Source organism: Girardinichthys multiradiatus, chromosome 2 (genome assembly GCF_021462225.1).
Source record: "Girardinichthys multiradiatus isolate DD_20200921_A chromosome 2, DD_fGirMul_XY1, whole genome shotgun sequence".
Taxonomy (NCBI): domain Eukaryota; kingdom Metazoa; phylum Chordata; class Actinopteri; order Cyprinodontiformes; family Goodeidae; genus Girardinichthys; species Girardinichthys multiradiatus.
In genome coordinates, this window is record NC_061795.1 from 29,223,874 (window position 1) to 29,250,870 (window position 26,997).

General features: G+C 39.1%; 1 protein-coding gene across 1 annotated transcript in view; it reads right to left on the reverse strand.

Moving 5' to 3' along the window:
- igf1ra (insulin-like growth factor 1a receptor) overlaps positions 1–26,997 on the reverse strand; it is a 111,118-nt gene that overhangs the window by 10,700 nt on the left and 73,421 nt on the right. Inside the window, exons 3-20 of the mRNA XM_047393261.1 lie at positions 25,203–25,503; positions 23,454–23,590; positions 22,121–22,265; positions 20,788–20,996; positions 19,000–19,126; positions 17,446–17,681; positions 17,199–17,366; positions 16,871–17,078; positions 12,884–13,164; positions 12,647–12,789; positions 11,211–11,376; positions 10,149–10,251; positions 9,888–9,958; positions 9,554–9,783; positions 8,912–9,016; positions 5,819–5,978; positions 5,486–5,615; positions 1,785–1,919 (exon numbers count right to left, since the gene is read on the reverse strand). Of these exons, the coding sequence (XP_047249217.1) occupies positions 1,785–1,919; positions 5,486–5,615; positions 5,819–5,978; positions 8,912–9,016; positions 9,554–9,783; positions 9,888–9,958; positions 10,149–10,251; positions 11,211–11,376; positions 12,647–12,789; positions 12,884–13,164; positions 16,871–17,078; positions 17,199–17,366; positions 17,446–17,681; positions 19,000–19,126; positions 20,788–20,996; positions 22,121–22,265; positions 23,454–23,590; positions 25,203–25,503 (3,055 nt within the window). The remainder of the gene's footprint in view (positions 1–1,784; positions 1,920–5,485; positions 5,616–5,818; positions 5,979–8,911; positions 9,017–9,553; positions 9,784–9,887; positions 9,959–10,148; positions 10,252–11,210; positions 11,377–12,646; positions 12,790–12,883; positions 13,165–16,870; positions 17,079–17,198; positions 17,367–17,445; positions 17,682–18,999; positions 19,127–20,787; positions 20,997–22,120; positions 22,266–23,453; positions 23,591–25,202; positions 25,504–26,997) is intronic.

Below are 26,997 nucleotides of genomic sequence, written 5' to 3' on the forward strand. Positions count from 1 at the left end.
GTTTGCCAGCACAACATCATGTAGCCTTCTCCTACAAGGTTGGAGCATACAGAGAGGGGTCTTTGGCCATTCCTCTTTATAAATGTCTCCCCAGGTTGTCCCGAGTCCAGAGTCTTCTCCTATGCTCTCTTCTCTTCAGCTCAGCCAACAAGTTTTGTTCCATGCACTGTAACACCCTGGGTATTCAAAAGAGAAACAGACCCACAGCCTCACAGATCCCCCACCTTACCCAACAATGAGGATATTTGGCATATTTTCATAATTTCTTTCATGTCAAACTCACCTAGATTGTTTGTTGCTGCCCAAAGCCCAAAGGTCTGGTTTAGCATACTTTGCAAAATTTGTTAACATTTTTGATGGTAGGACAGAAAAGCCTTTTTTTTTTCAAGCATTACTCCTCAACACCCAGTTGGCGTCCACATGGTATTTAATGGTTGTTATGGTTTTTTTGTTACCTCCTTGACCATTCTTCACTCTGCATGGTTGCAAGATAATTATGCGCCTTCCTGCAGCCTGAAGGTCCAGTTGCTAAGAGAAATCAGCTGCCCTATTGTGTCATATTTATACCCCAGGAAAACAGAAAGTCATAGACTGCCAATTAGAACTTCATAGTTACCCATAAACCTAAAAAACTGAAAGAAATATTTAAAAAGTCCTTCACTTACATTTGTTTTAAACATATTAGCCCCACGATCCTGCAAGTGAGAATCGACAATGGATGGATGGATATTATTGGAGGTTCAAATAATCTTGCTGCTGGTAATTTTGTCAAAAACATTTGTTAATTAACATTGGATTTTTTTCTCACCGAATGCTCAAATTAAAGTGTATTGCTTTTGTATTTTTTAACCTTGCAAGAAATAAACAACTTTAGGGAAGCTTTGTGAATCACAGCTACCTGAGGAATACCAGTACTTTGCAAGGAGACACTGAAAACCATATAAATATGACTCATCTCGTTTTGTGTTTTCCTCCCTACTTCCACTTTGTGTTATCCCCTCTATTAATCACTCTTTGTCTGAATGTCTGGCTTTAGCAGTCTTCCTGAAGTCTCCTTTAAATCACCACAGCAAAGGCAGGCTTCAGCAGCAGCAGCCTGACTCCACTGCATGCCGCTCAAAGTAGGAAAAAGCTAAGCCCTTACTCCTGCACCACCACTGTAACACAATCCTCACACTCCTGTAATCAGGACAAAACTGTTGGGGCTGCCATAGAAACCAGAGGTTTGTGCCTGCACAACACTCAGCCCTATTTTTTGTTCTGCTTGCACTCTTTCTAAGGTGAGGTCAGCCATGTGGAGTGGGACGGGAAAGCGCAGAATGCCTTCTTATTGAGGTCAAAGAAACACATACAGTACATGGAGCTCTAAATACTGACAAGTCATCTGTCTTCTATTTTCCCTCTCAAACAGCCATAATGTTTGCATGAATAAATTACAGATATATTAATGACTTGTGACATGCTTATTTTTGTGGCTTCTCCCTGTCGATAACGATTTCCACAGTCGGTACGAGTGGCATCTTTCACACATAGGTTGTGACATCCCTTCTATGGGCTGATATCGACGAGTGAGGAGGCTCCCCGCTGCCAGCTGACCGTCTTAGTCGTGGCATCACCCGACTGCATTTAACCGGTGACGTCAATGTCAGTCCTTACTGTGGCGTGCGCACGCGGTATCTCTTACCCTTAAAACCTCAACCTAAAATAGATGCGTGGTAAAATATTGACAGGACAGAAGAGGCGCAGAGGACAGTGCACTTCATTCTTTCAATCACAAGACTTACAGCATGTCTGGGCAGTTGTCAGGTTTGTCCAGGAGTCCTCCTTCCATGACAAAGCGCAGCACTTGTTCATTAGACAAGCCCTGGTAAGGCTGTTCAGCTAAGGTGGCGATCTCCCACAGCACGACACCAAATGACCTGCAGAGTTACAACAGAAAACCAACATGAAACTGAAGATCTTGTTAATGGATTTTAAATAAAAGTGTGGCATAGGAAGGCTTGTATTCTACAATTAACATCACTACGAAAAGCTTTTAAATTCTCCACATCCTCGGTAAAATTCCCATAAATAGCTGTAAAACTTTTTTTAATTAGTCGAAGCTTTTGTTTTTACCAGAAATCTGATTCTATCAACTAATCTCTGTTCAAAGTTAAGATGGTAGTTATTTGGTGTAAGATACTGACTGCTCATAACCTTTCTCTTTTGATTGTGAGAATGTGTATCAGACAGACAATCTAAGATACCTGCATGTCCAAAATATGTCAACAGGTGTACGCATGGGTAAACTGCAAGACGAGCCTAAATATAGACTGAGTACAAGAAAGTTATATTTGAGTAAATCTTATTGTTGATGTGTCTGACAAATTTAGTCAAGGTTTCTGAAAAAAAAATAAAACACTAGCCGTGTTACTAATAATGTGTGTGGACACTAGAAAGCACCCTGTTTTAGTTCTTTTGAACCTATTTCTTGGTTACTATTTAAACCTATCAGCATGATTTTTTTAATTACTATCATTTTGATTATTTTAGTTTGAACAAGTGTCACGATCCGTAATATTTCTCAAGCTCCAAATGGAGAAACAAATGAATATATAAGTAATACAAAGTCTTCAGTATTTTTTTTAAATAAAATTTAATTATACATGGTGTTTTAGCATTTTTAGCCCTATTGAACTCCATGTACGAAATGTATGAAAAAATGGAAACATAAATAAACTGATGTCTACAGGGGTGACATATACAGGTCCTTCTCAAAATATTAGCATATTGTGATAAAGTTCATTATTTTCCATAATGTCATGATGAAAATTTAACATTCATATATTTTAGATTCATTGCACACTAACTGAAATATTTCAGGTCTTTTATTGTCTTAATACGGATGATTTTGGCATACAGCTCATGAAAACCCAAAATTCCTATCTCACAAAATTAGCATATCATTAAAAGGGTCTCTAAACGAGCTTTGAACCTAATCATCTGAATCAACGAGTTAACTCTAAACACCTGCAAAAGATTCCTGAGGCCTTTAAAACTCCCAGCCTGGTTCATCACTCAAAACCCCAATCATGGGTAAGACTGCCGACCTGACTGCTGTCCAGAAGGCCACTATTGACACCCTCAAGCAAGAGGGTAAGACACAGAAAGACATTTCTGAACGAATAGGCTGTTCCCAGAGTGCTGTATCAAGGCACCTCAGTGGGAAGTCTGTGGGAAGGAAAAAGTGTGGCAGAAAACGCTGCACAACGAGAAGAGGTGACCGGACCCTGAGGAAGATTGTGGAGAAGGGCCAATTCCAGACCTTGGGGGACCTGCGGAAGCAGTGGACTGAGTCTGGAGTAGAAACATCCAGAGCCACCATGCACAGGCGTGTGCAGGAAATGGGCTACAGGTGCCGCATTCCCCAGGTCAAGCCACTTTTGAACCAGAAACCGCGGCAGAAGCGCCTGACCTGGGCTACAGAGAAGCAGCACTGGACTGTTGCTCAGTGGTCCAAAGTACTTTTTTCAGATGAAAGCAAATTCTGCATGTCATTCGGAAATCAAGGTGCCAGAGTCTGGAGGAAGACTGGGGAGAAGGAAATGCCAAAATGCCAGAAGTCCAGTGTCAAGTACCCACAGTCAGTGATGGTCTGGGGTGCCGTGTCAGCTGCTGGTGTTGGTCCACTGTGTTTTATCAAGGGCAGGGTCAATGCAGCTAGCTATCAGGAGATTTTGGAGCACTTCATGCTTCCATCTGCTGAAAAGCGTTATGGAGATGAAGATTTCATTTTTCAGCACGACCTGGCACCTGCTCACAGTGCCAAAACCACTGGTAAATGGTTTACTGACCATGGTATCACTGTGCTCAATTGGCCTGCCAACTCTCCTGACCTGAACCCCATAGAGAATCTGTGGGATATTGTGAAGAGAACGTTGAGAGACTCAAGACCCAACACTCTGGATGAGCTAAAGGCCGCTATCGAAGCATCTTGGGCCTCCATAAGACCTCAGCAGTGCCACGGGCTGATTGCCTCCATGCCACGTCGCATTGAAGCAGTCATTTCTGCAAAAGGATTCCCGACCAAGTATTGAGTGCATAACTGTACATGATTATTTGAAGGTTGACATTTTTTGTATTAAAAACACTTTTCTTTTATTGGTCGGATGAAATATGCTAATTTTGTGAGATAGGAATTTTGGGTTTTCATGAGCTGTATGCCACAATCATCCGTATTAAGACAATAAAAGACCTGAAATATTTCAGTTAGTGTGCAATGAATCTAAAATATATGAATGTTAAATTTTCATCATGACATTATGGAAAATAATGAACTTTATCACAATATGCTAATATTTTGAGAAGGACCTGTAGAGTACCACTAAGTCAACAGCCCTAAGGACCCTTAGGGCTCATTTTGTTAGTTTTATCTAAAACAAATATATATTTTATGAAAGATATTCAGTTGGGTTCATCGAGTTTCTTATCTTCTTTATGGTGACGACATTTAGCTTTTCTGCTGTCCCAAGGAGAAACACTTCTACCAATTATCTTTTGTGACAAATTGCTTGATTAGCATCAAGCATTGTTTCGGTGAAAACTGCCTACAACTAAATCTCACAAGAAATTAATCTTTACAGTAAGATTATTGCTGTTGTGCTATGTTTTTTCTGTTTTAATCTCATCTTATGAAGTTTTTTTTAGCATGTTTTTATGCTGTTTTAATTGTTGTTTAATTTGTTTTTAGGCTTTATTTTGTGAAATACTTTGATTTAAATCTGTAATAAGTGCTATATAAATAAATGTTACTCTTTATGAAAGAAAATGTTTGCATTGACTTCTGTTTATTTACCTTTGTTGAGCCTTATTTTCACAGAATTCTTTTAAATCAACCTAATTACACTCCATATGTTTGAGGAACTGTTTTTTTGCCTGATTAACACACTACTCATGAAGCCCATAATTGGTTTGTCTCACACTAAACTATAACATCAAAGAAAAACCGGATGTAGTACACAAGATGTGAAGGTGGGTTTGTGGTGTAAACACAAGCTCTCATTTGTGAACATCTGGAGCAGTTTAAACTCACTCTTGCAAACTAATCCGTGGGACACTGAGTTGTGGAACAAAAACTTGCAGGGGAGCTAGTAAACAGTGAGACTGCTATGGTGGTAGGGAAAAATGTTAGACTGCTTTAGGCTTAGAGATACTAGGAAAAAGGGGAAGGGATTTGCAACCCAAACGAAAAAATTATTTTGATGTTTTGGAAATACTGGCTGTCATGGCAGAAAACTCATGCTTAAGCTGTTCAGTGAAAATCTTAAAAAGAATCTTGGCTGTGAAGTGATCTGTAGGTTTATACAGTTGTGACCCAACAGCGTAAACTGAGTATTATCCAACACAAAGAGAAAATAGGCAGGCAGTTTTAAGCCCCCGGATTGAAGCAGGTTTATACATGTATAGCATGCTTCTCTGTTGTTTTGTGAGTAGTTTGTTTCCATACCAGACATCAGACATTATAGTGAAGACACCATCTTTCAGCGACTCTGGAGACATCCAGCGAACTGGTAGCAGGCCCTTCCCTCCTTTTCGATAGTAATCCGTCTCATAAATATCTCTGGTCATGCCAAAATCTGACGGAAAAAAACGAAAACAAGTTGGGGGGCGGGGGGTCAATTAAAAACTGTGTGGGAGAGGAAACTACTGAAAGCTCAAATTTTTCCCTCTATCTACATCAAGACTGCACCACCTTAGGCATTTGCTGAAACTGTTATAGAGTTAGTTAAGCCTTAAGCAACCTGGAACAGGCTGAGGGCAGAACATTTATGAGACCCACCTCCAATCTTCACAGTGAAGTCCTCTGCTACCATGCAGTTTCTGGCAGCCAGGTCCCTGTGGACAAACTTGTTGGCGTTTAGGTAAGCCATGCCGTCTGCAATCTCCCCTGTCATCTGGATCATCTTTTTCAGAGGGGGTAAGACCTGAGAGGTGGTGTTCTGTTGCACAGCAAGATGAGAAGATGAGGAGCCTTCATATGTTGTCCCTTTGTTTTTAACTGAACTAGTTTTATCCATTTAATTAGACTGATTGGAGAAACATAAAATACATTTCATACATGCATACACAACACCTACTTTTATAGAAATGTAATTCTGATGAGAATGATAAAACAGGCATATTAAAATGTTGATGTATCTGCTTGTTTTAACTGCTCTTTTTATTTTATAAAATTTTTTTTTGTTATGATGCACTGATAACAGATATTTAAAAAAATCTAAAAAAAAAAAAAAAACTACAAATGGAAATGAAAGCTGCAAGCAGCATTGAAGGCCCTCACAGCTCAGCGCAACTCAGCCTGTGCAGCAACCGCAGGAGCCTGGTATTGCCCCGTGCACGCCAGTGACAAAGCTGCCGTTCAATTCCGAACATCGCCACCAAGGGGGACAGTGAGCGACATGTCATATGATCTTCAGTCATGCAGAGTTCTGGTCTGGCGAGAAGCATTTAAAATTTGGGGGAAATCCGACCTTCCTGATGGAAGCTGCACTCAGTTGTTTATTAGTGGGCAGAGCTGAAATGATATCATGAACTGATAGTGGCAACATGTTCAGCATTGATCCCTGATGATGTATACTAAATTTGAAGTGGATCTGATGATGTATGAGGGAGATGGAGCACTTGAAATGCCCTAAGGGGCGCTGTTGATCCACATTCCAATGTAATCCAATAGAGCTGTTTTGGGGGCTGACAAAGTTCAACAATATTTATTTTGGAGTGAATCGGACCATGTATGTGTAATTTAGAGCCAAACGTATGGCAGTGGCGTGACATCAGAATTTGCCACGCCGCCACAGCCACACCCTCCAGCAAAACCAGTCAATAATGGAGAATGTCTTAGACCATCGTGTTATCTGTCACTTGGGACAGTTTCACATTGATTAGGTGAAGGACACCAAATATGGACTATCAAAAGGAAAACATGACACTTCCTGGGCTTTGATGATGTCAGCATCAAATCCTTGAATATTGTTCGAGGCCAGAGGGAGATCAGTCTCGGAAGGTTTCAGGTCTCTGTGACTTTCCTTGTAGGAGCTATGTCAATTTTGTCTTTAGTGGCGAGAAGTCATACTTTGAGGCTTGGCCACACCCACACGCTTTCATGTATCAAAAAGCCTTTGATAACTTGATTCCCAGTGCCTTAAGAGTATACTGTGTGATTTTGAAATCTCTAAGTGAAAAGCTGTAGGAGGAGTTCCCTCAGATATGAGGGCTAGAAACGGTGAAATCGGGGTCAAAGTCGCAACTTCAATCCAAAATGGCCTACTTCCTGTGGGGTTCGGACCAATGCTCCAAGATACTTTTTTGTAGGGCCTGAGAAGTTACATAAGTGCACCAAGTTTCACAATCCTCGGTCAAAGCATGGCTTGGGGCTGATTTTTTAAAATTGTCTAGGGGGCGCTGTGGAAGAATTAGGCCACGCCCACCAAATATCTCATCAGATCTCTTTGGGGGACTGGACTAGGATCAATCAGATTCAGTTTGGTGCAGATCGGATGATCTATGTGGAAATTAAAACGAAATGTATGGCGGCCATGGCGTGACTTCTGACTTCACCGCATCACCACGGCCACGCCCTTTTATGAAAAGTCACTATGCTTCAAACGAAGTTAGACCCACTAGTCATCTGTCAGTCATCTGATACAGATTGAAGAGCATTGTGTTTAGACAGCCAATTTTTCACTTTCAGCATGAACGCAAAGTTCGTGCCCTGGCCACGCCCCCTAAACATGGCCGAAAACTCACGATTTTGATAACTTTTAATCCCCCATGCCTTAACTGCATATTGACTAAACATGAACCCGATAGCTCAAAATCCCTAGGAGGAGTTCGTTAAAGTTCAAGGTGAGTTAAAGTGAAAAACGGCCAAAAATTTGCCTTTAATCCAAAATGGCCGACTTCCTGTGCGTTTTAGGGCATACCCCCAAGAAACTATTTTTCTTGGTTTGGGGAGCTTGACCACTGTGCCAAATTTCAGATCTCTACGACTTACAGTTTGGCCTATCTCACATTTGGGGCCAAACCTCTTAGTCACGCCCACTGACGAAGACATTAAACAACAAAAATTTCACGCGGGGGACAATTTTGGGTAAAAGTGTGTGCATCTAGGGGCATGGCAAAGTCCCCAAATTACACCGTAAAGAGGCACCGGAATAATAATGAAAAATCCTACGATTACAATAGGCCCTTGAAGGCTTCCTGCTCGGGCCTAATAAAAAGTAAATCAAACTTCCTATGCTCTCTTTCAAAAATGTCTTCCTTCTTGCAATTCTTCCACAAAGGCCAGTGTTGATGACACAAATAATAGCTGTCCCGTCAACAGATTTCTCCCCCTGAGCTCTGGGTCGTTGCAGCTCCTCCAGAGTTTACATGGGCCTCTAGGCTGCTTTTCTGATTAATGTTGTCCTGCCTAAGTGAACCGCCATGTCTGTGTAGGTTTATATAAATAATATAAATAATATATAAATAATAATATAAATAATATAAATAATAAACTTCACTTTATTTGTTTATCATATACAGTGAACTCAGTAAAATCCATTGATGACTGTGACTGTATGGTGGCAAAATGTGAAACAGTTAAAGAGCTATGAATAATTTTGTAGAGTATCATCTGTAAAATACCATTTTCAGTTTCATTAAACCCCCCAACTGCCTCAGCAAATCTGCATGATTGTGATGTCTTAACCAATGAGCTAGTGCAGATTACCTTATGCCTCTGACATCTGGTTTTTGCATTTATTTTGACCTTGGTAAACATGTAGTTAAAAGCAACAAAGAAAACAAGCTATTGTTGTTACTCTTTTGTGTTTGTACGTGAAACAAAGCTAAGCCGTGTGCGTGTGTGTTTTTGTCAGGAGAAGTTGTTTACTTCATTGCGCAGAGAGCGCAGGTGGCTCTTGAGATCTCCGCGGGTCATCAGCTCCATGATAACCAAGGTTGGCTGTCCCTGAGAGACCACACCCAGCAGCCGCACCTACATCAATAGTGACAGGAAATGAGTCGGCTGCATATATACAGAGAAACTAACATAATTTTATAAAGATACAACATTCATAATATTGTGCTGGAATCGTAATGTAAACTAAAAAGCACACTATCTTTAACTTGGTCTGAAGATCACAAAAGAAAAACAAGATTTTCAATTATTCAAAGTGAATTTAATTACGGAGTGCTTGACTTTTTATCAGTGAGACGTGAAGGAAGAGCTGTAGGAGAAGCGCCATTAAACGCAGTTAATGAGGCCGTGATCACATTGATGTGAGAATGTAAAGAATCTCCAGGAGGCAATATCTATGCCTCTGGCTACAGCTGCCTGCGTTAAGACAACTGCAGTGAACAAAAAGCTCCAAGCCCTCATGGCTTGCTGGCACCTTCTCTCTGTTTGTGTATGCGGAGAATAATTAGGAAGTGATAATAATGGTGAGCACTGTCATTTCTCGTTCCGTTATGAAGTTATTCTTAACCATTTGTAGGTGTTTTTTTCAGCTGCTTTATCATAAATCCATCTTACCACGTGATGACAGTTGAACTCTTTCATCACGGACGCCTCGTTCAGAAACTCTATCCGCTCCCGCATGCTTGCTGACTCGTTCACCGTTTTGATCGCCACCCGAGTCTCGGGTTCATCCTTGATGACACCTTTCGCCGTGCCTTCGTACACCATCCCGAAGGAGCCCTGCCCCAGCTCCTTGTGCATTGTGATCTTTTCTCTGCCTACCTCCCACTCATCCGGAGTGTACACTGCCGCAGCAAAAACAAACACCGGGTCAACCCAGCATGCACAAGAGCAAGAGCAAGAGCAAAGAACAGCAAGGAAAAGGGGAAAAGTTATTTGACATTCTTACTTTCAGCCGCACTGATGTACTCTGGGTTGACAGATGCATAAAGAACTCCATTCCCAAGTCTGTTGTTGTTCCTGGAAACACAAGCCCAGCTCAGTGAGCTGACAAGCAAGCTGTGGTTTCAGATGCAATATTAAGACCTCGATAGGATGTCTGTTCTCCCCCAAAGGGGGATCTAAATGAAAACACCTATTAAGTCTAAATAACATCACACTCATCATTAAGCTTCATGAGCATTGCAGCTTAATCAGTGGGAGCACTTGCCTCTTTTTGTTGATGAAGATGAGAATGGTGGTAAGGCTGGCAATGAAAAGTGTCACTATGATGGGAAGGATAATGGCCAAGTAGAGCGTCGCAAAATCATCTCCTGGGAGACAGAATAACAAAGAAAACAAAAAACGGTTGACTGAAAACGACAAATTTTCAAGTGCGTCTCAATAAATTCTCAATTTATTTCAGTAATTCAATTAAAAAACATTAAACCTTATTAATTACACAAAGTTATACATTTCATGCAAAAAAAAAGCAAACATTGCAGAAGACCAATTAAAAAAAGATTTTAATTTAGAAAGGTCCTACTCAAAATTAATGTCCTTACTTGATTGGGTCTCCCTGCGCATGAATTACTGCATCAATTTTGTGTACCATGCAGCTAAGCCGTAATTAGAACACAGAGTGGACCAACAGTAGCAGATGACAAATCTTTACTGACTCTGGAAACGTCTAACTGAATTGCTGAATAGCTCAGGTAAGACACTCCTGGTGGTGTCACTAGTTCAGGAGTGGCTTAACACAAGGAATGCCGCAGTTGTTGCCCATTTTCATACATACATGTCTGGATGTGTTGGCTCTTGAAGCACTGACTCCAGTTGTAACTCACACTTTGTGAATCTCCCCCAAACTCTTAAATGGGATTTGCTTCACCATCCTTTCAAGGCTTTTTTGCCAAACCTTTTCCTTCCACAAAACCTTTTATTATTCTACCTGGATAAAGCCCTTGGCAAACAAAAATGACCTTTTATGGCTTATGCTCTTCGTGAAAGGTGATATAAATAAAACTGAATTGAATTGACTGTCACCTCCATAATTGTGCAGGTCAGAACATTTCTAAATTAAAATTCTTTTTTTGGATGGTCTAATTTTAGAAAAACTGAATTTTGGGTTTTCATTAGTGTTAGGCCATAAAATCATATACATTACCAAAAATAATAAATAATTTCAGTTTCTCATTTGAAATTACTAACATTAAATACATTTTCTACATTTGAGATGCATTTGTACATTTAATCTCTCTCCACATAATCTAAAAATGTAGTTTTGCTTTACGTTTAGGCGGTGGCACATAGAAGGAGATGCTCTCCGTCCATGAGCCGTTTCCTGCCAGAGAAGTAGCTCTCACGCGAGCAGAGTAGTTTCCTGAGCTCAGGATGGTCAGGCGAACTCCTTTGTATTTATGGTACTGCTGACGTGACACACAGTTGTGTTTCTCAGCCTGGGAGAAAAGAAATTAACAGTGGTTAATGCTTGTAAAACAGAGCTTTAGCTTTTCCAAGTCTTCAAAGCTTTGATAACTGCTTTGTGAATACGTTTTTACAAATGTTCCTCAACAAAAATTTTTTTTTGACCATTATTTTCTCCTCTGCTGTGCCTGCGACAAAAAGCTGCAAAGTTTCTACTTAAATCAAAGTTTAGGTTGTGTCAGACTGATTTGGAAAAACACAACAAATTTCAACCTAAGCATCTGGTTTAAGCTACAATTGACATCCCAAATCATTTTCTCTACATTTGTAAATATTGAAAAAATAAATTAAACTAATTATTGTTTTATCTATACACATTATCATATTTATAGTCAATCCAGTTAAAGACGTGTAAAATACCTTAAAGGAAGGCAGCTTGAATTGGAATCGTATAATCTAACACCAAAAAATGTTGAAAAATCCAATTTTAAGTACACATATCCTGTGGGTATAAAATGCCACACAATTATTTGCAGTGCTCACAGTACCCATAAAATAAATAAAATTGATTTGAAATAAAAGAGAAACAATTTATTCTTACCTTCTTTAAGCCTTAACAAGTAAAATTTAAGGTAATTCGAGGTTTTAGGTACTTCTAATTACTTCTAATGGCTTCCTGGAGTATAAATATGATGTTTCAGAGAAGGGGTTTCTTTCAGAACTATAGCAAAAAGTGGCCCAGAATGCCACTTTTTGCTGGAGTTCTCTAACCAAGTCTCTATAACAATCATCAGAGACCATCTCCATGCCTACCACTTTTGGGCACAGAGGTCAGACAAAAATCTATTGTCTTGCCTCCACACATGTCAAACATAACTAAATTCCAGTTGGACTTTACCTGGAAAAGTGTACTATGGTCAGATAAAACAAAGATTCAGGTGGGTTTTGCATAAACAAAGGATATATTCGTGGAAACGCATTTTATGCCCACTGTTAAGTACCGTGGACGATCTGTGATACAAACACTTTAAAATATAGCGAGATTTGAACTTAAATCCCAGCACTCTGGATGATTTAGAAAAAACATTTTGCAAAGAGAAATGGTCAGAAATGACTCACTCTGTAAGCTGCAACCTTGTGAAATGTTATAGGAGAAGACTAAGAGCTTTGTTTAAAGGCTTTTTACACATTCTTAACAAAAGGTGCCACTAAATGTGGCTAGCAATGCGCATACAGTAAATTAAGTGTAGACATCTTTAAAGGTGTTAAAGAGAATCTGTAATTTTACCCTGCCAGAATTACCTCATTCCCCAGACGGTACTTGATCTCATACATCAGTATAAGTCCGTTAGGCATGACAGGCTTTGGCCAGTGCAGCACCACACACCCCTCAGTCTTGTCACACATTTCATACACAACCTTCCCAGGGATGTCATCTGCTTTGGCTGCCAAACACATTTACACACACAAAATAACAACATAAATATCTTTAAAAAAAAGAAAAAAAAAAAAGAAACACAAATATTGTTTTCTCCTTACCAGCAGGTTTAGTCCTAGAGAAGATGAAAGCTCCAACGCTGCAGTTGTAGCCCAGCTCCTCGTTGCAGGCATGGATTTCAATAAGGTACATGGTGAAAGGCCACAGGTCAGGCATTTCTAAATATTCTGCTGAGGTTCTTTCATGATTGAAGGGATACTCGATGAAAGGAGGGATGCTGTCTGTGCTGTTATCCCTTGAGCTAAAGGTGGTATTGCCCTGACCGCTGTCATGAGTGTTGTTAGCAAAACCAAAAAGGTCTCTGCGACGACGGTCAGGGGGTCTGAAACAAAAGCACAAAATGTGTGCAATAGAATGCTAATTTGGCAACAAAAAAGGACACCATTTGGCTTAAAATTCTCATTATGTAATTGTATGTCGTTATCTAACAATCTTTTTGCTCAAAGTTGAAAGAAAGCGTTGCAGGCTGAGTGTGCAGGTATTTGTTTGTGTGTGCCATGAGTCCAGATGCTGCAGAGCACTCCCAGCACTGCTCTGTAAAAGAATGAGCTCAGACGGATCAAAGTGGACAGACAAAGACAGTGGAAGAAAAAAATAATTTTTTTACACATTACACAGAAAAAAATAAAAGAGGGAAAACCCGCTGTGAGGTATATTACAATAGACAATAAAAAAAGTCTAAAGACATTTGCATGACAGAAAAAATGTCTCCACACATGACCAGAGCTCAGTAATACACAGGATGTTGGAGATTTTTGGCTCTTGGTGTCAGAATGCAGATGATAAGCTGCAGCAGCAGAGCCTCCTGGAACTGCACATCATCACCACTGAGGGCGGGGAGACACTGACAGCTGTGAATGCAGCACTAGCAGTCGTACAAGAGACACAACAGGGCATCGAGTCAACATGTTAAGCTTTCAATGGTGTCAGTAGAGATGGAGCAAAGTTTGAGTGAGCAAAAAAGGGAGAGCTTCAGATTGATGTATCTAACGTTTTTAGCACCAAATGTTTATTAAGTTCAAAAAACGTCCGGAAAGAAAATAGTGAGTGTGGCTAAAAGCCAAATCATCGGTCAAAGAATGTTTAGTTTTGTATCTACCAAACATGACAAACTCAGGAAGTTAATTTTACCACGTCACAGAAAAAAACACAAATCTTAAAATTTTACACTTTTTAAAAATGTATCATTTTAGAGATCAGATAAACTGAAACAACAAAGCCTGTTAAGAGATCTTTACACGTTTGACCCTTTAAACTCCTTGAACGTTTCCAAATTTTGTCATGTTACAACCACAGAGTTGAATGCTTTTACTAAGATTGTATGTAATAGAATACAAAACAGACAATTGTAAAATGAAAGTTGGGGGTTGCAAGAAATATGAAAAGGTCTGAAGACTACAAATACTTTTTGCTGGACATTGTAAGTGGTTTTACATGAGGTGTGTAAGGACAGCCTCCCTTACAAGACAACAGTCCTCTCTGACTGATGTGTCTTGAGCAGCGAAGCAAAGCAAGCAGCAGACAATACTCTATTTATAACACATTATAAATATAAATAAACTGATATTAGAGAACAAATAAAAGCCCAGATAAAAGAGTCTGACTGGCACTGATTGACACTCGGTTTTAAAAGCAGACAAAAAGTAAAATGATAAGTCATAAGAGAACTGTATGAACCATAATGACTAAGGCAAATATTCTCAGCTGACTAATGCAGTAGAAATAAATTAGTTGCCTTCTTCCACTTCAGCTGATTGAAATAAAATAAAAGAGAAATTTAAACAACAAAGTACAGACAAGGCTGTCATGACTAGACATTAAAGCTCCAGTGAGTAAAGCAAATTAGATGTGACAGCATCCAGGAAATCCCTATTAATTCATCTGTATCCATTCATCGTTACCAACAACAGCAGGTGTGTGCAGTAACTAAACACTCCCGTCTGCCGATGACAGGTCTTTGAGGTCTCTGAAGCAGACCCTGCCAAAGCGTTTCTCTTTTTCTTCCTGCCCATCTCTCCTCCAGTAAATTAGTCTGCTAATGCTACTTTGCTCACTGTACATCTTCCTTGCAGTACTGGTGGGGCTCTTCCTCCTTTCATTTAAATTCCAGATGGACTCACTGTACATTTCCTGGCAGCTGTCTCGCTCCAGAAAAAAGCGTCTTAAACAAAGCGAGCATGCAAGAGGAGCCGTGGAGTGGAGGAGAAGGAGGAGGAGGGGGGGGGGGGGGGGGGGGGGGGGGGGAGAGAGACAAAAAAAATGGAAAACATTTCCTCTCTTTTCTGTTTCTGTGGACACTCATTCCTCTCGCCTGGCGTCTAAACAATGAACTTTTGAGTGAAAACAAATCCTCCCAGATTTGGTGTAAAATAATGCTGGCCCTGTTACAGAAGGGAGTCTGTACAAAGTTTGGCTGCTAAAGGCCATCATTGATTCTTATAACTTTAAAACTATATAAATATAACAAAAATGTCATAACTGCTCCATGTCCTAACACCCCCTATATCACAATTTCCAACCAAAACAGCAAAAAGCCCGAAGTGTGTTAAAGTTCACTTCATCAGATCTGCTCAATCCCAGCATGTTTGCTCAGCCTGCCTACTTACTCAGAGCCACTTTTACTCTGATACCCCTTAGTGAAATCCAGTTCAACCAGTTGTCTTCAGATATCACCTCTTTAGCATACAGACTCCATCTATGTGTAATTTGAACTCAGTATCTCCCACAACTCATGTAGGGGACATGACAAATGTGGAAGAAGGTGCTCTGGCCAGAATGAGATAAAACTAAACCTTTTAGCCTTCATACAAAACACCATGCAGGGAAGGAAAACCAAAAGTGGTGGCAACATCATGCCTTTCTTTAGCAGGGGCAGGAAAGCTGGTCAGAGTCAATGGAAAGAAGCAGCAATGGTCTTGAGACCTTGGCAGAGGTTCACCTTCCAGCAGGACAAGACCCTAAACATAAAGCCAGACCTACAATGTAGCGCTTTAGATCAAAGAATATTCACGTGTAAAAATGGCCCAGTCAAAGTCCAGGCCGAAATCCATACAATAATCTGTTGCAGGACTTGAAAATTTGTGCTCACAAAATCTCTTCATACAATCTGAATTGTGCTAGTTTGCAGAGAGGTATGAGCATTAAATTTGGGCAGTTTTTCAGATGTACAAAGGTGGTAGAGACATACTCCAAAAGCCTTGCAGCTGTAATTGTAGCAAAACATGGTTCTACAGGATTCTAAGTATTAACATAGGGGGTTGAATGCAAATGATGTGTCCTTTTCCTTTCTTTTTACAGTGATGTCCTACTTTGTGTTAGTCTATTACATAAAATCCAATCAAATTTGTTTTTGCATCATGACAAAATGTGGAAATGTTCAAGGGTTATGATTGCTTTTGCAAAGCACAGTATAAATGACCCGTTCTGGCTGTAAAAATTTAAAAAGCAGCGAAGCATTACAAGAGCTGGTATAGTTGTTCTGAGTGCATAATCTTGTCAAGGGGTCTCCAACCCCAGTCCTCAAGAGCTACTGTCCTGAGTTCACAGCAAATCCATATTTCAGACGGTGAATTCTAATCTTTATGAATTGCAGTAATCCACCTGGCTTTCTTTGCTTTACATTTTGGAAGACATACAAAAAATAGCCTAGATGATTGGTTATATCTGCTTTATCTTTGATTTTCCAACATCTCATTCCCACCCCTTTCACAAGTCAGGTCTCAGATGCCTTGGTTTCTATACAAGAGTGGTCTGTGAAATGATCGAGGCATTATGGGGTGTGGAAAAATATAACCCTCCATTGTTAGTAAGCTGTTACAGAGCAGAGTTGTCAAGTAAGTGTGAAGTGGGGGAAAGATGGCATGAGCAGGTCTCCATTATGATTAATGGTCCATTGTCACTCACTGGTTCAGCGACACCAGCTTTAAGAATGTGAGCATAAATCCTTGTGTTAAATGGCTGGATCTGGTTATGGTTGGCTAGTGAAAAGCTTTGCTTCGAACCATAAAAAAACAATGATGTGATCGTACCTTGGACGAAAGATGGCATTATGGAGGAAGTTCTCAAAAACGTTTAAGAAGTGGCGATCGTGCTTCTCCCGGTCCTTTTCTTCGGGTGTTTTCTGGCAAGTACAACACAGACCCTTTTTTTCCCCAGGCTGGGTAATCTTGGGTGGGTTTGGGCTATCCTTCTCCTCTGTGGGACATAATGACGAGCTCCGGATTGGTAATTTCAACCCTGTTTGAAAAACAAACCCCAGTGTGGACCAACATAGACTTTAGTAAAAGACAGTTATCAAATATATTAAAGTTCAAATGGCAAAAAATTTGGACGTTTTACAGGATTTCATCTAATAACCTTTCGAGCAGTAGTTATACTGGTAGAGCTCCCTGTCTTCAGGCTGCCGCTGCCAGCGCACCAGGTAGTAAATCTGATTGCCGTTTGGAAACACTGGAGATGACCACTTCACTACCAACTTGGTTGAAGAGTTAGCAAATGCACGGGCATCTTTGGGCACGGACGGCACTGTAACAAACCAAAGCTATGATGTGTTAGACATCAGTAAACACTGAATAAAAGCAGGAAGATCAACATTCAGACTCACATGATGGTCGGGTGCGAATATAAATGATGTCGCTCTTTGCCACAGAAATGTGTTCGTCCTTCACCTGCAGGGTGGTGGCCTTCACATAAATAGCATACTGGGTCCAGGGCTTGAGATATTGAAGAGTAAATATGGGATCAGTGTTTTTGTTCTGAGGAAGGTCTACATCCACCATGTGCCAGCTATTGGAGCCACAGCCATCCTGGCCATCAAACTCTGTGATGTTTTGGAAAGGCCTGAAAGAGAATCCATTCAAACAAAAGGCTTCATTTCCAATCCACATGTGCACTGTAAAGAGAAACAATCAAATGAAACACTATCTAGCTCACAATGTTACTTATCCAGCTGGGTATGTTGCCATATCAAACAACACACTATGTGTATGTCTAATAATATAAAGAAGTAAATATTGTGAAACAAGTCATTTTCCATTCACTAAGTATATGTGTCACTTATGATGCATCCCTATTTTGTATAAAGTCTGTATTAATCAAACTACTGTTAAGGCAGGCATGTCATTACAGTCCCATTTGGTTTCCTTGCTTAATCATCATCTGTCCATCTAGGGATGAAAGTTTAATGCCCTATACTTAGTGCCCCTAAATACTTAAATGTTTAATAGCTGTATCATTTTAGAAAATTAATAACACTAGACTCCAGTTGGAGCCGCTGCAACCATTCAGCATGCTGAGGAAAGCAAATCTTCATCAAAGCACACAGCGTCTGAATAACGAAAAAAAAGATTGAATGCTATTATCGGGACAATGCTGTGACATCTGAGTAGCACTTCCTAAACTATATACAAGCATCGGCTGGCACCTATTCGCGATTTACATGGCATATTTAACCTGGGCAAACATACTTGGTTAGCTGGAAATCAAAATACATATACTCCTTTATTAGTGAATAGGAAGACAAACTCATATATAGATTATTACACAGACTGAGATAGTTTGAGCTTTTTTTTCTGGTAATAATGATTATTTTTGTTTACAGCTACTAAAAATTCAATTTGTTCCTCAGAAATTTCGAATATAAGATAGCATAAATAGAAACATGTTTTAATACAGAAATGTTATACCATGGTCAAGGTTTGGTCTATGCAATCATGGGGAGTACTGCTGACTAGACAGTCTTCCAACAGACAGTCATTGACACCCTTCACCAGTAGTGTAAGCCACAAAAGGTAATTGCATTATAATAAGAAGCTGGCTATTCACACAGAGCTGTATTCAAGCATATTATCAGAAAGTCGAGTGGAAGTTAAATGTGTGGAAAAGTACCGATAGTAACAATACATGCTTTAATGACCATTGTATTACTGTGCTTGATTGGCCAACAATCTAGCCGGACGTAAACCCAATAATTAATCTAAAGAGCACTGACCAAGTATTAAAACAAATGACCTTTTTGAAGAAATTTAAATTTATTAAGATGTGACTGTACTTAAAGTCACATACTGTCTTTCACAACACTGGCACACAGTGTGATGAGGGTTTTATTTGTTATCAGTCAGCACAGTTTTTAGATTGTTAGTGATGGCTAAGAACTTACGACTCCTTGTAGTAGACTATGAAGCTTAGGAGGTCTCCACGGTTAGGGACTTGGTAGCGTTCCCATGTCAGTGTGATCGTGTTGCTTGTTGTAAAGTTTGACTTAAACTTCAAGATGTCACTTTCACCTGCAATGACAGAGCAGATCCCCTGTGGGTTAAACAACTTAAAAGGAAAATAAGTCTCAGAAAGCAACAAAATCAAAAAGCCAGAACTTCACACTGAAAGAAAGAACTCTCCATCTGATTGAAACACTGTTTGTGGCTCAGACTCATCACTTATCTGCAGAAAGCTTCAAAACATTTACATAAGGTCTGCGTGGTAGCTAGTTGGACAGGATTCAGAGAAAGATTAAGCTGCTGCCTCACACTCCACCATTTTTAAATAGCCAGAGTAAACTGGGGCTTTGTTAGAGGAGCTTTAAAAAGACTGGAGCGATGGCAATTGTTGCATTTGCAAATAAGGAATATATTACATCAGCTCTCCAAATTAGAACTAAGCAACCAAGTAAAATAAAATTGCAGCTGATGTGAACTGTATTGGATTTCCTTCAGCATTAACTCTAGCTGATAAAACAACACCAAGAAGAAAACATGTGATATCTAATAATTTGGGAGAAACCATCTAAAATGATGTGTTTTCTGTTTCAAACAGCTGAAAGACTTGTAATGAGCTAGGCTGCATTTCAGCTAAACCATGGTTGTTGACAGGTTGTTGTACGATGCAAGATTCTTTACACTGTTCTGTTCTTCTTTAAAACAGGAATGAATAAAACTGGACACAAAATAATTCACCTGATGCAAACTTAACAAGAACCATGCCCTGAAAAAAGTACAATAATCTCATTTTAGTTAAAACCAAGGCAAACAGAACAAGGTGAAGCATTTTATCACAAGAGAACAAATTAATTAAAAAGAAAAAATGAATGATGAGTAGCATCAAGTAGCTCAAGTTTTTGATTTTAAGGAAAATACAAAAGTATTCTCCTTTGGATAACCAGTTGAAATAATTTGCTAATTACTTTCACAAATACATCCAAACATTACATCTTAATGTACTATTTAAACTAAAAGAAAGAATTATTATTGTTATTGTGTGGTTTTGAAGAAGGATCTAGCACTTTCATCTCAGAATCCTTAAAGACGAGGTTCAGGGAAAAGCTCTCAGAGTAGAACCTTCTTGAGAGAAATGTAAATCACCTTAAAGCCGATTGATAATGAAAAAAGGCTTATTTACAAAAATGTTATTCAGTATTAAAATCACCAGTTAGTTATCATGATTCTCACCATGTTAAAAAACATTGAATTGAAAGTTAGGAACCATACAATAAGGGGATTACAAAGGAAAATGCCACAAAATAATTATTAACAATAATAATGTTTTTCAAATTTTTCTTTAACTGTTAAGCGCTGAAATTGAAACTGAAATACAAATTTGATTAATTGCACAGCCCTAAGGCAGCTCATCGTGGTTATAAATCCCACCTAAAATCCTTTTGTCTTAGCTTTTCAGTTCTAATAATTAGCTGATGTGAAACAAGCCAGAAGCCTAATCTCTGGCGTTCTTGTTGACCTCATATGGACTATTCTTAGGCCATCTAGATAGCTATGCTGCATTTCAGACAGAGGGTAAGAAAAGATACTACACAAATGTGCAGAAACCTTGAAACATCCTATCATGCAAACCTCTTTTCAGTAAACCTCCCAAAAGGAAAATATGTGGCTATGTAAATAGGCACAAAATTACATTTTTAACAACATTTCATGGCTCCAACAAAAGGTTTACTCACAGCTTGCTCTTTCACCGTTGTAACGGAAATCTCCCTCCTCTGGGCTCACGGTTATGCCCGTGTTGTCCCACATGGCATGAATCTCAGACATGCAGAGCTTCGGGTTTCCACGGAAGAAGAGACGCCCTGCCTGAATAGTCAGGTTGTGCTGGGTCCAATTCCACAAGGACTGCAGATTCTGGTTGTTGACGGCGGAGAATGAATACATGCTGATAATGGGAGAAGATAGGCAGATGGTTACAAACATGTTGCAGCAAGTTGTTTTCTTTAAGTGTGTGGTAACGGAAATGCAAATGTTGGTTAAATATTGTTAAAGGTGGCAGTGTTTTGCACTAAAAAAGGTGGGTTCTGAATTGTGTGTCTGCCTGACAATGAGGGTTGGTATGAAACACAGTCATGTCAACGCCATTAGCGCCAGCAGTCCAAGCAGAAAGCTTCCAGAGAGAAGGGAATGTCTGCCATCCTCAACAGCATTCCTCTGAGTGAAACTTAACACTGGGATAAATGATAACAAGAAGGACACAAGGCTTTCCCATGACCCCCTCAGCCAAAAAAAATAAAAACTCTGCCTCACATCTAAGACTGCTGCTGATATCCAAGTGATGGCATTAGCAGACCTGAGCCTTTCCAGTCTGTGTTGTTGCCACTTTTAAAATTAAAAACACACTGCATTATCTGGAAACCAACACAAACAGGTTAAGTTAAGATGTATCTAACCCTGTTTACATACAGGATACAAGGATAGAGCCTAGACCAAGAGTCTACAACTAGTGGTTCCTTGGCCAACTGTTGATAACTCCTACCAAAGTGGTAAGGATATTGAGAAAATTTTAATATACAAAGGGAATTAAATAGGCTAGTTTCAGATCTTCTGCTATTTGTTTTCCTGCTATATCTGCACTGACAGAACAACAGAATGACAATATGGTACAAGGAATAAATGCTTTTTTTGTTCAGTCCATTAATGTCATTAGGATGCCAACAATATGTGTTATGCTTCTTACTAATCCGTAAATGTGAAAAAACTATTCTGTTTCCGTTCTAATTATGCAATCTTAAATTTCTTTCTTGGTTTTATAACTTTAAAAAAATGTGATTTCATTGTTATTTTTCCATAAAACATAAAAATATTTGAATAGTAGCCATTTAAAGAATTTATTAAATAATCCTGTTTAGGGGGCACCACACAAATTTTGTTTAGGGCAAAAGTAAAAATGGCTCTTGGATAGTAAGATTTGCTGGCCCCTAAACTAGACGATGAGGAACATTCTTGCATCTCATAATTTCTCAAATTGCACATGTGCATGGCCAGGTTCACACAGATGAGCCTCACTTCTCGATAAGCTCTTGTCCGTTGATGTATCGGAGGCTTTTGAGGAAGGACAGCGAGCTGAGAGAGTGGGAGTGTCGAATCTTCACGTAGCCCGTTACTGTCTGGATCAGTCCCATGAACGTCTCCAGCTCTGAGGCTATATTAACTGTAAAAAGGAGATAAGAAAATAAATTATTCCCAAATCTACCACTACTGCAACTAAGACACCCAGAGGAGCTCCTAATGCAAACCCCCCAAGAAGCAATAAAAACGTATAATAAACCGTATGAGCTTGATTAGGTAATTTATTTAACCTATTATATAATATTAAATATATCTTGAACATTTTCTGATTTTGTCCCATTACAACAACACATTTCTATGTATTTTACAGGGATTTTATATGACAGATCAACACAAAGTAGCAAATATCAGTAAAGCAGAAGGAAGATGATGTCTGGTTTTCAACATTTTTGCAAATTAAAATCTGAACAGTGTTAGTATTTGTAGTCAGCCCCCTATACTCTGATGCTACTAAATAAAATCCTGTATAACCTATTGTATTGCAAAGGTACCTAATTAAAAAGGATCCGCCTGTGTGCAGTTCAATCTCAGAACAACAACAAGCAATCAAGAAGCCCATGTTAACTCTGGAGACTCTGTAGAGATCCACAGCTCAGGTCTGGAAATTAGTCTACAGGACCACATTTAGCTGTTTACTCCACTTATCTGCCCTTTCTGGAAGAATGGGATGAAGAAAGCCCTTGCTTGAAATAAAGCCATAAGACATCCTGTTTGTAGCAGGAGCAGCTCAGGTTGGAGCTGATGGAAACATGGAACTAAATACAGGGCAATCTTAAAAGAAAACCTCTTTAAGAGCTAAAAAAAACAAAAAACCTTAAGACTGGGACAGTAGGCCCATAACCCTAAACATACAGCTATAAGTATAGCTTTTAGAATGGGCTGGTAAAAGTCCAGATCTAAATGCAATTGATAATCTATGGTAAGACTCTAATCTGACTAAAGATTTTGGTCTTTTGATGAACAAAGCTGGTAGAGACATACCTCAAAATACAAAGTATTGACTTGGGGAAGGCTGAAGACAAATGCACACCACATATTTCAGATTTTTTTTAAATCTGAATCTATGTATCCAATTCATACAATTCCCAATTATGCATTACTTTAAGTTGATCAATACCACAAATTCTCTAAGAATAATAATATTAGGACAGTTAATGCAGTGAAGCATTACTAAACATTACTCTATGTGACAATATGTTAATATTATGATATAATCTATTGTCAAACAGTGCTGTTGTGTAAAAGAGCATGTGGTGTTAGAAGCACTCACTTCCACTGCGGATGTTGATGACCAGATTGCCTTCGATGACGGTGCATTCCTTCAGGGACTGAGCAGCATCCACAGAATCAATGACAGGAGACCTGCAGAACTTGTCGCACAGACCATTGCAAGCGATGCACAGCATGCTGCATACATCACAGCCAACGAGAGAAAAATAGGGGTGGGGGGAAAAATGTATTCTTATAAGAGAAAATAAAACAAAACATTTTTGGTGACATCTTCTGCCTTGCTAAGACATAGTTTGTCTTCTTGTAGCCCATAAGCATTCCAGAGGATTCAGACAGATAAATTCAGGGCATGATAAAAGGTCACTTCTCACATGGACAGTTTAATCTTTTATGGGGCTTCAGCTGAACTGTTTCGTGAGAGAGTGACTCATTATTTTGACCTCTGAGACAAAGCACATGCAATGGCTAGAAACACATTCAGCAACTAAGAAACAGATCCACACCTTGAGTTTGTGATAAGATAAATCTGAAGGAGAAACTGTGAAAAAGTGTTAATTACAGCACCTTGCAAAAATATTGATACCTCTTTGACCTTTCTCATTTTATCACATCATAACAACAACCTTCAATGTATTTTATCTGGGTTTTATGTGACAGACCAACAAAAAGTAATGTTTAATTGTGAAGTGGAAGGAAAAAGGCAAATGCCTTAAATTTTAAGGCCTGCCTGCCTATTAATCAATTCTTAAGTCTTGCAAAAGAATCTCAAACGGATTTAGGTCCATCCATTGACTCTGACCCACTTCCATGTCTCTGCCGAAGAAAAGCATCTCCACAGCATGATGCTTCCACCACGAGTTATAGCAGGTCTGGTTAGTTCTGGGTGATGTGCAAAGTTAGTTTCCCTCCCACACACATAGCATTTTCACGTAGGCCAAAATATTGTTTTCATATTATCTGACCGGCACACATTCGTCCACATGTTTGCTGTGTCCCCCTACTTGGCTTGTAGCAAAGTGCAAACAGGACTTTTTATGGCTTTCTTTCAGAATTACTTTCTTCTTATCACTACCATTAAGGCCAGATTTGTAGAGTCCTTGAATAATAGTTGTCCTTATCTACAAATCTTTACATCTGAGCTGTGGGTCTCTGCAGCTTCTTTCTCAGATCTCTGATGGTTACCCTCTTTGCCCAGTTGAGTCACTCAGACGAGATGGACAACCATGTCTATGTTTGGGGCAAAATGGATACACACTTTTATTTCAGGGTATCAAAGTAAAGAGGGGTTAACATAAATGCAAGTGCCAGTTTTCTGACTTTCATTTGTAAAAATGTTTGAAACCATGTATAATTTTCCTTCCACTTTACAATGTTAGGCTACTTTTTGTTGGTCACATTAAAGTCATAATAAAACAAAATCACGCTCTTAACCTCTTCGACTTCCTGTGTCAAGAAGTTTAGTAAAAGATCCATGTGAAGCGTTAAGGTCGGGTAAAGTTCAAGTCAAGGATGCCTTATGCAAAAGAATGCATAATGCATTAGTGCATTCTGGATACAAACAGCTTTAATGTCTGTGAATACTTTGGTGTAAACCAACATCTGTTCACTGAAATTTCACCAAGACATGCAGTTCAGCATGAGAGTCAAATAAAGAGCAATAAAGATAGTTGTTACACCCTTAAAAGTCATTCAACATTAGTGTTTCATCTCTTTAAACATGATATTAAATATGTCAGCTCATATGGCATTACCACGTAGTAAGCATCATATCTGAGGTGTGCGACCTTACCGATCAGTGTCACTGCGTGTGAACCCGGAGGGACAGTCATTCATACATTCTCTGTTATGGATGACAAAGAGATTGTCATTGGGCAGGTGCACCTCAGAGCACTCCCTAATGGTGATGCACCGCCAGCCCTCAAACATGAAGGTGCCATTGGGGCAGTCCGGCACGCAGCGACCCTCATGGTTGTAATGGATGCACGCCGAGCAGGCCATGTCGTCGTTGGGTTTGGAGCAGCCCCCCAAGCACTGGCTGTGGCAACACTCCCCCTTGTCCGTACAGGCCAACTTGCACTGCCGAGGACACACTGGGATGGAGAGAGACACACATGGGAAGGACGTCAGTGTCACATGAGAGTAAAAATAAAAAGTTTGCACAAAGATAAAGAACCTATAGACAATGTCAGACAAAGTGTAACAAACCTCAGGACATGCTACTATCATGCACATCTATGTTGGGTATCATTTAACTGGCTTTACTTCACTGTAATCTAAATAACCTATATTTTTGGGAGAAAATAGTCAGAGACACAATAACCCCTTGTAAAAAGAACAAATCAGCTGCTCAGTCAATTGAGTGTTTGTGACATTTTTTCAACATTTTTCCTCCCCATTTAATCTTATTTTCTATCTAAAATTATAACACATTTTAGATAAGCTCATAGCTTCCTCTCAATGTTATCTTAATGCTCAGTGGTACCATGCTGGCCTCAGGCAACACATTTTTGGTTATCACATTTCAACAAAGCATCCTTTTATAAATGCAACATTTAAAAAAAGTTACAAAATAAGGAACCAATACCAGTACTTTAATTTGGATCTCCACTTCCAGGAAGCCATCAGAAAGATTTTTTAACTTTTTTGCTGATTTTGTTCTAATTTGCTAATTAAATAATGCAAATTAAAATGCACATATTGGCCTAAGGCAACACCATAATATTATGGAAAATTGCACATGTTGCCTTCAGGCAAAAGTTAAACATTGTGGTGTCACCATGGCAGTCTAAAATTTGGGTAGTGCCTGTTAAGAGTTTGTTTGTTTGATCTTTACAATTTATTGAAGATAAATTTGATGTTAGTTGCATTAACGTAAAGTTTAGACTATTACTATTCTCTGTACTATTTAAGTGATTTTGCTTGTTTTACCTGCTTAAAATTTCTGCACATTTTCCTCAGTTTACAGGATGAATTTAGCCTTTATTTTTTCCCTACAGGCAACATTCAGGAAAGAAACTACATCAAAGACTTTCTCTTATAAAGCTTTTACATTAAATGGCATGTATTATACCTGTTGATGTTCCAACATTGTCAACAGTCCAATAAATCTCAAAAAATAGAAAAACCTGTAAAATATCTTTAAATTACCTTGAATTAGTCTGTTGTAGGACAAAAACACACCTAATCTGTTATTAATATCATTATTATACTTTGTATGACATTATGCCTGTAAAATCTAATTTATGACATTATTTATAGTTACAATATGTAAAAACAATTACAGAAAAGTTACCTCAGCCAGTTTGTTACTAAATTTCTAGTTTGTAGTGCAGCTGTACTGCCACTATTATGAGTGCATTTCTGATGTTTGGCTCATTCCTTTTACAAACATGAAGGGAGGGAAACTAATCAAAAACACTCCTCGCTGGAACCGTTTCACTGTCACAACTGTAAATTTTCTTGTACATGCATATTCCTTGCATGAGGACAACCTTACCCTGTAATAACAACTCTCTCTACAACATATTGTTTGGTGGAAAGGGACACAGCAAGTAAAATGGCTTCGTCAGTTGAAATGATCAGAA